We start from the raw sequence: 13,166 nt of genomic DNA on the forward strand, positions 1-13,166 counted from the left end.
GAGGAGGAGGAAGTAGTAGTAGTGGAAGAAGGGGAGGTGGTGGGGTGGAGGAGCAGGGATCGTCTTCAGGCTCTAATACGTCAGGAACACAACTACAGTTTCACAGTGTAGAGCCCCAGCCCTCCCCTTCCCTGTCCACTACCTCAACCTCTTTGTGTTCGGAGGCCCCACAGACCCCAAGCTCTCCTCCAGAGGATGCAGCTGGAGGGCCAGAAACTGGAGAGGAAGTAGAAGCAACATCAACTAATGTCCAGAATTCCTCCAAAAGTCCTGAAGACAAGGCACCTGACTCCGCCTCTCCAAAGCCTACGGCGATGGAGTCTCCTGCAGCCATCTCAGAGATGGCTGAACATGGTTCCATAAAACCTCCACTGACCCCAACCTCCATCCCGGATTCCCTTCCTAGGTTTGGAGCTCAGGGTGTGGATGTTATACAGACGCTGGCCAGCTCTTCTCGGGCCAAAGATCTGGCACAGGTGAAGGACTCTGGACTGGGCGGTGTAATCCAGCATGGTTCCCACCATGTGGAGCACCAGGATGTGTTCTCTCCCTCCACAGGGAGGAGGCAAACAGAAGCTCATTCCTCTGGTGGAGAGAAAGAGTACGAGACTGGGACGCATAGTGACTCCACGGAAACGGCCTCAGACTGTGAGGATGAGCAGCAGCCTGACGGGGACTGGGGCCCCCCACTGAGCATCCAGAGAAACAGCCAGCTGGTCATCTACAGCCCTCCCCCAAAGAACCATCAGCCGGTCATCCAGGCCCACGTGTCCAACCGCCAAGGTCAGACTGTCATCCAGCCGTGCTTCCCCAATGGCCTGCCTCACCCTCAGCACAGCAGCCCCCACTCCCAGGACTACCAGTCTCTCCCCACAGCCCATCAGCAGGGGTTAGAAGATGGCGTTGTGATCAAACTTGAGTCTGGAGAGGAGTGTCGGGAAGTTGTGAAGCCCTCAGCTGCAGCTGCCTCCAGGAGGATGGCCAGCTCAGCTAGAGCAGTTTCCAGTGTGGAGGCCAACAATCCTCTTGTTACTCAGCTCCTGCAGGGCAGTCTGCCCCTGGAGAAGGTTTTACCCTCACACTCTGCCAACAGGCTGGAGATCAGCCGATTTCCAGGGCCCCAACCCCCACCACCAGGGTCACGGACCCCAGGGCTTAGCCACAGGCCTGAGGGCTCAGTCCAGTCTTCTAGCCCTGAACTGAACGCAGTCTCTCAGATCCACAACAAGTCTCCTACAGGTCGTCCAGTCTCCTGTCTGATAGAGACACCAGCAGGGCAGTACCAGGCTCCGCAAGCCCCCGGGGCTGTCGCGGTCATCACCTCTCTGCCCCCCCCCTCATCCTCCAGCTCTTTGTCCTCCAGGAGTAAGTCAGACCTTGAGACTGCTGGGGGGTCTGTGGTTATAAAAGACTCTCATGGCCATCAGTCTTCCCAGGGGGTCACTCCAGACAGGCCCCAGCAAGCCCACAGAACCACGCCCAATGGACCCTCTCCTCACCATGCAGACCCATGTCCCACAGAGGTGGTGCCTACCATTAAGATTAACTGGGGGCCCCCGCAGTCTCAGTCTCCTGCTTCCACCATAAAGAATGAAGTGGGTGCACGGCCTGCTTGTCAGGCTCTCTCCAAATCCTCCCCCATCAAACCCATGAGTGTTACCAAAAAAGAGCCCGGGAGCTCTATGGACGGCTACCTGAGCGGGGGGGCGATGGAGGGACTCCTCAACATGGAGATGACTTTAGCAAGGATGGCAAAGAAAGAGCACAGCAAGGCTAGCTACTCCTCTGGCTCTCCCTCTTCCTCTTCCTCCTCCTCCTCCCCCTCCTCTACTGCCTCCACCCTTCCCTTTCAGCTCTATGGGAAGCTCCCCAAACACGGTGGAGGAGTCAGCTACACAGCCAATGTTTCAGTGATGGACAGCGGATTCTCGCGCAGCATGGCGGACGGAGTTCTGCAGCTGCGCCCCCGTCAGACCACCCTCAGCATCCAGGCCTACACTGACAGTACTGCGGAGGAGGTGGCGCTCAAGTGCTCGTGCCGCCTCAAAGCCATGATCATGTGCCAGGGCTGCGGTGCCTTCTGCCATGACGACTGCATCGGGCCCTCCAAACTGTGCGTGTCGTGCCTGGTGGTCAGATAGGGTGCTGCAGCTTCAGCAGGTCAGGCTCAGTGTACAGGACCGGGGAGCCTGACGGCAGGACCTGCCTTGTATTATAGAATTGGTCTGTATTTTTTGTTGTTTAAGATTTTCAGATTTTTTTTTAGCTGTACTTATATATTATTATTGTTGTTGTTGTTGTTGTTGTTGTTATTATTATTATTATTATTATTATTATTATTATTATTGTGAATCTGAGGCATGGTTGATTGTAAATTGTGCCTTTTTTGTTTTCTTTCCTCAAAAACATTTACCTCATCTCATCTTGCTACACCTTTCATCAATTGGTGGTCATCATTGTTTTGGTCCCTTGTGTCCTCAGCGGACGGGGACCTGTTGTTGTCTTTGCGCAAAGAAATATTTTTTTAAACCATTAAAATGAGTAAATAAAATCGTTTTGCTGGTTGGGTTTTGACTCCTTTCGTGGTTCCCTCTAAACTCCTGACCCTTCAGTTGGATGAACACATGAAATGATCATTGAACTGTGATAGCTACACTTTGTGTTGTACAAGACAATTCAGAATCAGAATTCCTTCATCCATCCCACATAGGGAACATTTATATTGTAACGCCAAAAGTGAAGATAGACAAAAAATAAAGCCCTATTAGATAAAGGTCATGCACAAAACATTGTACAACGATGGTGTCGTAGTCTTTGTTTCTTACATTATGTATATTTGCTTTAAAGGTAGGGTAGGTAAGAATGGAGAAACCAGCTCGAGTGCGCTAGAATTAGAAAATACGCAGCCGAAAAAAATCTGCCTCTTCCTTCAGACTTCCTTACAGAGCCCCTCCTCCCTAGCCTTTTGGGGGCCCTAAGCGAGCTTTGGCTTGGGGGGCCCCCCTCACTCTAGCGCGTTCTCACTACACAGAACCAACTTTTGTCTTATGATGTTAGCATAAGCACAAATTACAATGCTGTGTTCAATGGGGCTGATGTGTTATGTAGATTCTGCCAGAAGGAAAATCACGGTCAAACTCCTCTATGAAGCGGGGAGCTGCCGCTCCACATTGATTTTCTTCCCGACTGCAACGCTGGTCCCGCAAATCAAGCAAGAACGTGATTGCTCGATATTCATTGTGGGGGTGGAAGTATGGGATTAGTTTTGTATCATAAAGATAAAGCAACACTTTCTCAGTATAAAGCAAAACTATGAGTTTAAAAGAAACAAACTGAGTCAAGCAAAATAAAATAAATTTCAAAAATAATACTATAAGTTGCAAACAAATAATTTGTGTAATAATGTAAACTATAGGTCTTTTTTCTTTGTTTTAGACATGTTACATTTCAAAAGCATATATTGCTATGTTTAGGACTCCGCTGGGAAACTGCTCTCATGTCAAGCATCAGATCAGTGCATGCGCTGCATCGTCCAATCAGTGAGCGATACACAGTAAGGGGCTGGGCGAGTGTCTGAGGATTTCATCGAAGGATGGTCTGGTGGCTCCTCGATTATAGCTCCTCCATTATCGCTCCTCGGTCCTCCGGCAAAAATAAGGCCATTGGGACGCTACTCAAGATGGCGCAGACAAATCAACTTCCGGTGAGACCGAGACCGAGGAGCGAGGAAAAATAAGAGAAGTGAGAAGGGCCCTTGGAATTCCACCGAGGCCACGTCCTTGGTTTGGGGGTAATTTCGAGGCTGCACATGGGTAGACTTCGCGTCCTTCATATCCCCACAATGCTTTGCGCACGGACCAATTTCAAAAACCCTTGCGGAGAATGGCTGAAACGACGCAGTGCAGCACACATTTAAATGTGAGTATGTAGCATAGACTGTGGTATGTAGTGGCGTAGAACATGTGTTGGTAAATATGTTACTTTTTTGCATTTGTTACCACCAAAAATGTGTTCCGTGAAAGTAAAGCAAGTTCATAATTAGATAGACATCGTGAGGTATTTATTTTCGGTACAGTTTATGTTGAAACCGTTAGAGAGAGTGGCAGACTTGTTAGCCTGTTCCATTCTTCTTATTTTTCCGAATCCGTGGCTTGGAAATATACTTGCTTCGTTTCTGAAGGAAGTGACTTGGAAGTATGCGACTACCAAGCCAGTATCCTCGCGATTGAGAAACGGCCAGTGTCTCATGTGAACACAGTCACCAGCAACAAGGATCTCACACACACCCAGACTAACAGGAAAACAGAACCCTAAATACACACAGGACCAATCAAACAAACAAGACACAGGTGACGGGGGAGGAGACAACACAGGGCACCAGGTGAACACAATCACCAACAATGAAGCTATACAACCCGTAACGGAGGCCGAGATCTATGGGCCCAGAGATCACCTCCGTTACAGGGAGATATGACAAAAACAAACCCACCAATTTGCCGACTCTTTTCTTAGAAATATCTTCACTTTAGGTTCATGACAAGGCTAAATCAGACTGCTTACATATAGTACAACTAATGAGAACATAAACCTGTCTTTTTCAAGTTCGATGGTAGTTGATTGGTTTCCGTATTTGTATCCATTCATGTTTTTGTGGACCTCGAATTGAAGACCATATACTTCTGTGTCGCACTGTATCCTTGAGTCAAAGGAGCACCATTTTGCCAACTGCTGTAAAATGTTGTTACGTTGTTGCTGTAAATGATTCAGTAAACAGATATTTTAGAAGTTTTAACAAATTAGAAATCTCATCATGGCCTGAAGATAATCATCAAGAATAAAACATCTCTTACACTGTGCTACTATGGGCTAAAAGATAAACCATTCCATTCCTTTCCTTTCCTAAATCACCTCCCCCTCCTCCATCTATCAGTTTTAAAAGTCATAGACCATTAAAGTCAGCTACTATGAGAGACTTTCTGCAGACTCACTGATGCATGAACATATCAGTGGTTCCCTTGTAGTGCAAACCAAAATAATTGGATGGAATTAAAAGATTTAAAAGATTAAACCATACAGCCTTGCACCTATAGGTGGGCTGTAATAATGGCATGACCCACCACTAGCTCCAGATGTTTGCTTGTCTCTTGACCTACATCAAGTTAAGCTGATCCAATCCCATCCTGATCAGTAGCCAGGAAATTAAGTTAGACTATGGCCTGGCCCAGACGGTTTGTGGCAGGTCAGTTTCTCCTCCTGTTAAGAGCTCCAAACACTTAAGCTATTAACCTTTTTTTGTTTGGACAACCAGGATGAATCACCCCATCTGCCAGTATTCTCATTACAGCTTCCCATTTTCAATGTTTTTCTTTAAAGTTGCGGCAAGATTGAGGCTACTCTTTATCGTTATATGCCAAATGGGAGACAGACTTAAAAATCCCCTCAAGCAATCTCCTGGAGACAGGCATGTGCTTGGACAGCCAAATAGAGCCAAATGACTCCATTTCCAGTCTATGAGCCAATTGTGGACAAAGCGATTGGATGCCAGTGCTGATGTTGTTGCACTGGGTTTGTGTTATAGCTGCTGGGCTTAAAGTCATCTCTGACTGCTGAGTTAAAGGGAAACTAACAGAAACCAAGACTGCAACCAACACACATTTAAATACTCATAATTGTAATATTCGTTAACTGCTTTTGTGGGGAATACAATTTGATGTATCTAAAAAGGGTGAAATATCATTTAACGTAACTAAAGACACAACATTTAACAATAAGAACTGTAGTGACAATAACACTGGAGCTCTGAGGTCTCTCTGAGGAAATCAGGCTGCTCACATACCTGACGGTGAGAGGTATAAACATAATATTTTGACATGGATTAACACTAATAGTATTTATCTCAGTCACAAAGGCCTTGAGTACCGTGGCACTTTTCTTAGACGACTCAACAAAGAAAAATATATTTGAAATGGAAATCAAAACAGCTACCTGCTTAGGAATTACTGGGCGAATTACTGAGATTTTGAAAAAGTTTATACAGTTATTGAAATGATTACGTGGTATAAAATTCATACAGCAATGCAATGCGCATAAGATTAGACAGAAATTGCATAACTGTTTATTCCTGAGAGCATATACTGTATGAGCTGCAAAACAGTTTAACCATTAAACATGTTTTCCTGAGTTTTCATTATTCAAAGATCAATATATTCACTTACTTTATATTCACATACAGTAAAATTCCACTTTGTTTGTCCATTTCTAAAATGAATGTTTTTAATCCAATTGATCACAAAACACTTAATATGATTCCCTTAGTAATATGCCTTGTATAGGTTGTACTGCCAACTCACTTTGTTCCATTTTTATGTTTTGTACAGTACACATAAAGTACTATAACATACATTAATCATGCACCTTTTACATATTTGATATTGGATAATGTACTTTACAACCATTTCTTTCAAAGCATCCCATTTATTAGAACTTTTCTGATCACATGAATTGAGACCTGGTTCAATTCACAATGAATTTAATTATTCTATACTGTCATGTAAAAAGTAGAAGTAGCTAATACAGTATACTGTATTGGAGACATGCAAGCTGCTTTTTGTGGGTCTGAATGTTTGACAAAATGTTGATTATCCTTTCAGAACAGCAACTCACTTCACTTTGCTTTTATCAACTCCCAGTTGGTTTATGTGCCTCGTGTTCGGTGTAATGCCATTACACCCGCCAGTAAGTCCATGAGTATGTTGATTGAGAGTTGGCCTGTGGTTTGATGCTTCTTCTATGGAAAATACCAGATGGTATGAATACAGCCACTCAAATATGTTTCTTGGCATCAAAAGGCTAAGGCAGAACAGATGATTGCCATATTGTTTTTGACTGGACCCAAGGGTACTTTCAAGGACAATGAATCTGTGGGGACTTCAGCTAAATGCATGTGGACAATGATGGATGTGTGTGTGTGTGAGGTCAACGTGACTCTTTAACATTAATTGATAACAGCTACGTGAAAACATTTCCCTGCTCTTTGAAATATTTAAGAAGCACAAAAGTAAGTCTATTTATGCAACCTGTAACATGCAACAGCATGTATTCACAAAGTGCTTATGAATACTAAATGACATCTCATTGTTTTGTCATAGTGAATAAGTGCAACACACATCATGCTATTCTCAATAAGACTGATAAATCTCTTAACGAGAAACTGCTTCACATAATTTGACTTTCCCTAATGGGTCTTCAACTATAGAGATTATTTGTAGTTATTTTATTTTTGTCTGATTCTCATTTACCGTGTGATCAAGTGGATTGGATAGAACAGGGTTAATTGTATTTGTGCAATTGTCCAGCTTGACACCACTAATGAAATGCAAGTCTATCATTCCTTGGTTCATGCTTCTTTCAGTATATTGTTTTTCAGAAACAACAAAAGATATGCAAATATGTACACAAATTGTTGTTATCCCACTAGAGGCAGCGTAAAACATTTGAGAAGCCTACCAGAAGCAGCTCTCCATTTTTTTTGGACTGTCAATCTGTCACTGAAAAACGTAGTTGAAAATCAATCATCAAAGGCATCATTATCGTTATCAGTAACACCTGTGCTTTCAAAAATGTCTGCCATTAAAAAAAGTCTTATTCCCAATCAAATGCTGTCCATACTATAACCTGAGCAGAGGTCTAATCAACCACAATATCAGGAACAAGCTGTGCAGGTTTGCAGAGTATATCGAGCCAGAAACACACTTCATGTTTTGTTTTTTTACCTACAGCAAAAATTATAAAAAATACAATAGAAAAAAGATAAGTGATGAGTTCAGAAAATGTAGTTACATGTAGTTGAACATGTGTGAGCCCCAAAATATGTAGTGTGGTATGGTAAAAACCAATGTCCCCCCCTTATTGCTTACATACTTTGCAGTCCAGGACAGAATAGGTTCAGCATAAACAGCTAGTTTGGAATTTGTGTGCCCAAAATACATATATAAGAAATCTGAATGTTATCAGTTAATGCAGTATGAGTTAATGAGAAATAAGTGGTTTACAATAAATATGAAGACATAACTCTTTGTATGACTGTAATCGGCTAAAAGGCAGGCTTCAATCTTAAGTCTTTCACCGTTTGGTAGTATATAACACGACTTTGAGGTTGTTTAAGGATCAGTAATGTTGAGAATAAGAAATATGAGAGTATATCAGAGGGCTGAGGTTTAACACTCGCTGTGGGTGAAGGGTGGCTCAGCCAGGCAGCAGGCACAGCTGCAGGTTATCAGGTTGATCAGCAGTCGGATAAATAGCCTTTCTCTTGGCTGGGCTGCGCACATGCACTGGCAAAAAGGACAAAATGAAGCTGAGCCTTGTTACATGGTGTTTAGGTTCTCGTGTGCTATCCAAACCATCCTTATGTTATGACCAACTGCTCTGAGCCCATAGATCAATTCCTGTTAGGCTGGTCTCGTGTTTTTTAAGTACCATAGACTGTGCCACAATACATAACAACAACACAAAGGGTACTAGTTTCCTTCCTTTGGACTAATTTGATGGAAAAAAGTACTTTTTCCAAGTGGATGGAATCATGCATTAAATCCCCCTTACTTTTTCTGATTTATTGTGAAATTCAGTAAGAAATTGCAGCCCATCTGGGAAAAATCACTAAAGACAATCACTGATTACATTTATTTGTGTCAGAATGGGAGAAAATAATCTCTTCCGACGATATTTTACTATTTCAAAAATTCATGGGCCAGAAGCTGTTACATTCTCAAGAAAAAACACAGGGAAAAAAATATATAAAATCGATACTGAATTTATAACACAAGATCAAGGATATCTCTCTGAAGTAAGGGTGTATATCCTCCAGTCAAGGATTTGGACGTGTTTTTAGTTATTTGAATTAATTTGTGACCTTTGTATTTGAGTTTCTGCTGTTCACGTTGAAAGCTGTTGAATTCAGTCAAATGTCATGAAGGCATTAACAGTTCATATAAACTTAGACTGCAAAAGTTCATGTTCTTTCTAATTCTGAACTTTTTAGAGAATATGCCAGGCTTCCTTACATAGATCCACAATCTTGCTGGGATAATGCTGAGAATAAATATTACAATTAAAATGGAAGATGCTACTGTATACTCTGCTAAATAGATCTGGTTATCAAACGTCACAAATGTTCTCGTACACTACGGATGGAAAATTAGCTCAATGCTTTCTCTCTTCTCAATTAAAGGCCGGACCTGCTAACTCTCCTTGTTGCTTCCGTTTGCAAAGATACTGTCTTTCTCAGACTTCTCTTTGACATTCACTGTTCCCAGATTTACAACATGTGGCAAAATCACTACTCCACACAAGTTACAACCAGTCTATGCACACATTTCCAACAACTCTAACACTGCATTCCCTTGGGAACAAAATGCAATACTGGTTACAAGACAAGATCCAAAAAACTTCTATCCAGCAAGTACTTTAGGTTAAAGTAGCACAACATATTTAATCTCAAACTTTCATTGTCAAACCTCTTCCTTCTAAAACGGTCAAACATTTACACTCCTAAAATCTACTTCATTAAAGAAAAACGTTTAAAATCTTACCTTCTTGAGACTCTCTTCACTTGGTCCATTATTAGAGCTTTCTTGTTGGTAGTGATGTTACGTACTGCGCCGCGGCTTCGGAGCGCCATCACTACCACTGGTTACATATCGAATCAACATCACGACTATTTTCAAGACTTCTTTAACCAGCTTAATTTCTCCCACTTTCTTCTCAACCTATCTTGCCACCATTTTGTTTTTTCCTGGTCTTTCCAGGATAAACAAATTGCTTTTGTATCTTCTTCTTTATTTTTATTTTCATCCCCATACCCTAATAAACCTGTGGCCCTTTTCCTTCTCCTCCTCACTTTTTCAAGTAGACTGGGGCATGGTTTAGTGCAGGGGTCGGCAACCTTTTTGATATGAAGTGCCAACGATCGAGAATTATCAACGAGGGGGGGGGTTGAGGAGCTTGACGCCCGTCGAGTATCAGCAGGAGGGCAGGGGAGCCTCGCTGCGGGGAAGCAGTGTGTGGACCTGTCAGCGCAACTCACATGATGCCGAATCGGCATCATGTGAGTTGCGCTGACAGGTCCACACACTGCTTCCCCGCAGCGAGGCTCCCCTGCCCTCCTGCTGATACTCGACGGGCGTCAAGCTCCTCNACAACCAAATACTCCCAAATTCAACACCGTTGAATCAACAGTGTTCCTTACACAATATGATATTTACAGATATTTAAATCTATCAAAAAGTTGGTGAGATATTTTATTCCACACCAAAGTGGTAGGCCGACCAACCAGCATTGCATTCTCAACACTCAACTAGCATTGCGAAAAATATTTTCACTCCATCTAATATTATCAGTCAAACTGACAGGAAAACATATCGCTTACCCTGAATTTTGGTGTGAGATTTATTTCCCCTGGATCGCAGCTCTGCCTTCACTGTTTTCGGATATATTTTTGTCACAATGACAACAGGAGAAAATGTGTAAAATTACTCTTTTTGATCATAAACCACTTTGTTAAAACGTTCAGTCTCTGTGTTTCTGTGTGTCTGTCTGACTTTGTGTGAATGTACTGCATACGGTATGACTGACAGATGAGCCTTGCAGGCAAAAAGAGGAGCTGCAGTGTTGCTTTCTGGTAATCTCTGCTTCTGTTGGGCTCAGAAAGAGAGCGTGCCTAGCTTAGGAGTGGGATGAGACTGTTGTGCAATTGATCTCTTTGACTGGATATCTAAAGCTGCAACATGAACAGTAAAATAAATAGACAAAAGAATGGAGTAGTGCAACTACAAACATACCACAACATTTTTTTAAATGGATTGTCAGCTTGTTGAAAGCAGCAGAAAACGACAATCGCAGACAATTCAAAAAGTAAACAAAAAAATCACTGACTAGTAAAGGCAACACACATTTCTTTTCGAATGCATCTCCAAAACGTTTATTTAACAAGCAGCTAGTGGAGAAGGATTTGGAAGCAAAGTTCAAGAGAGGGAACAAATGTTCTGTTGGACATTTCAAAACACAGATTATCAAAACCCCAGAGTTTTGTAGTGTGAAATTGCCTAGTGGTGTAGTGTGAACAGTTCGGCAACCGGAAAGACCCTAACCATAAAATCATAGAATGCTTGCCTTCTTCTCTTATCCGGCCTGTGAAAATAAAATGTCTGTAGTTCCCTAAGAAGATAAAAGTGTTCAAGTTCGAAGAGATACCAAACAGCGCTGAAGTGCAACAGTAAACAAGTTTTAGACTCAGACAAACGGCTTGCCTATCTACAGTTTCTGCCTTTTCCCTTATGAGAGGTCATGCACAGGACTCAACAAACAAATATTTGGCAGATGAATAAACCGTCGAAAGCCCTCTACCATTTCTTGGGACTGTCATTTTGGAAGTCAAAACAAAATGTGAATGCCACACAGCTGTGCCAAAATGTGATAGCTAATTTTCTTGCATGACTATTCACTGACACACCACAAGAAAAAGACAAGCTTGCTTAAATGTAACAACCAACCGAAAAACAAACGTTTCAGTAAAATCAACTTTCAATTAAAGACAATCTGGTGCCTGCCCATCTATGCTACACTGAGCTCCTTTCTATCCCTGTATTATGAAATATATACCTGCGTCAAGGACCCAAAAGGGAAAGAGTAAAATAAACGTTGGCAGTTTTCCATATTTCTTCGTCTCGCTGTCTTACCTTTTGTTCTTCTCTTTCTACAGAACTTTGAGACTTCAATTCACTGCATGCCTGCATTTGACAAAAAAGCCAGCCTAAAACTGAAAAGATAAAGGGATAAATTCAATCCTGTTTTGCCAGCAAAGAGTGTAAAAACATTGGTACTCCTGATGTGAACACTCTCAGCTGCCACAATTTGTAAAGTGTTGTGAGTAAAGTGCCAATGTTTCATATACACCTCGACAATCTCGGGACCTCCATGTCACAGAATAACATAAAGTCTCTTTCTTTAGTCTATCCATGCATTAACATTGAAATCATAATTCGGACAGTCAGTGCTCTAGGTATTAAAAGAACATTTATGATTGTAAAAGTAATCGATCGATAACTGTGGTAGATATCAGATTCCATATTTGGAGACTAGAAAAAACACAAATGTGAGGGGAAGGACACACAAAAATTACAAAACTTTTGCAAGGTCTCTGATGCAATATATCCAAGTCACCCAACCGTTACATTTTTGCCAATGTGACACCATAGCAATCTATCAGAGATCAATAAATTACAATAAAACAATATGAACAGTGGAATTGGCTTATACCTAAATATTAAACCACAAAACTCAAATGTTATGTCCAATTAACACATTTTTTCATACATACTCTGAAATCTAAACTTCACAGTGGGCCCACGAAGATAAACACAGCAAATGCATCCACACCATAGACTGTATATATAATCTGATGCGGCTTTTACTGTCAATGGTTCTTGCGACTGGAAACACGCATTACAGACTGATTGATAAAGGACTGCTAAGACATGCCGCATCAAAAGAACACATTTCATGTCAGAGTCTGTGGAGAGAGAGACATATACTTTGGTGCAAACAGATCAGCTGGCACGGAACCGTTATTACGTGTCAGCTGTTGTTGATATTATAGCTTTTTTAGCTGTCAACCATCTACCTCTCAGAGGTGACCACGATTCACTCCACAGCATGTCCGAGTCAGGCAGTGGGCTCTTCCTATCGTTGTTTGAGTATACGCTGCACAAAGATGCAGAGTTTGCCAAAATATTGTTCTAAGTTAGCTCGGCTGAGCCAAAGGATGCACCTGCAGTGCATAGAAATGAACCATGCCCAAGGCGGGCTAAACAGTTCATCGTCTCCGTCTCTACTATTTCTCCCCGAGTGCAATGATGAGGAAGCTGCCACCCTCAACCAGTGTGTGCCTTGCTCATGATTTACCAGTGTTTGTGCTGCCACGCACACAATGTTTCAAAAGTGGTTTCTATGTTGCCCTTTATTTGTGTATGTATTTGCGATAAGTGTCTTCTTTACGCAATGCTGTTGGCCTTGCTGTTTGATATATATTGTGCCGCAGGCCCGCAGCACATGACGGTTTTGTGTGCCCTCCCATGAAAATCATATGCCCTCCCTTTAGATTTGTTCTG

The 13,166-nt window shown here is 42.3% G+C and overlaps 1 protein-coding gene across 1 annotated transcript in view; it reads left to right on the forward strand.

Annotated features, from left to right (window-relative positions):
- asxl1 (ASXL transcriptional regulator 1) overlaps positions 1 to 2,555 on the forward strand; it is a gene marked incomplete at its 5' end in the record, with an annotated part of 6,492 nt that extends 3,937 nt beyond the window's left edge. Inside the window, one exon of the mRNA XM_010784192.1 lies at positions 4 to 2,555. Within this exon, the coding sequence (XP_010782494.1) occupies positions 4 to 2,141 (2,138 nt within the window). The remainder of the gene's footprint in view (positions 1 to 3) is intronic.
- Positions 2,556 to 13,166: the final 10,611 nt, after the last annotated feature.

The sequence above is a fragment of the Notothenia coriiceps genome, unplaced genomic scaffold, assembly GCF_000735185.1.
Source record: "Notothenia coriiceps isolate Sejong01 unplaced genomic scaffold, NC01 NC01_scaffold00026225, whole genome shotgun sequence".
In the NCBI taxonomy this organism is placed as follows: domain Eukaryota; kingdom Metazoa; phylum Chordata; class Actinopteri; order Perciformes; family Nototheniidae; genus Notothenia; species Notothenia coriiceps.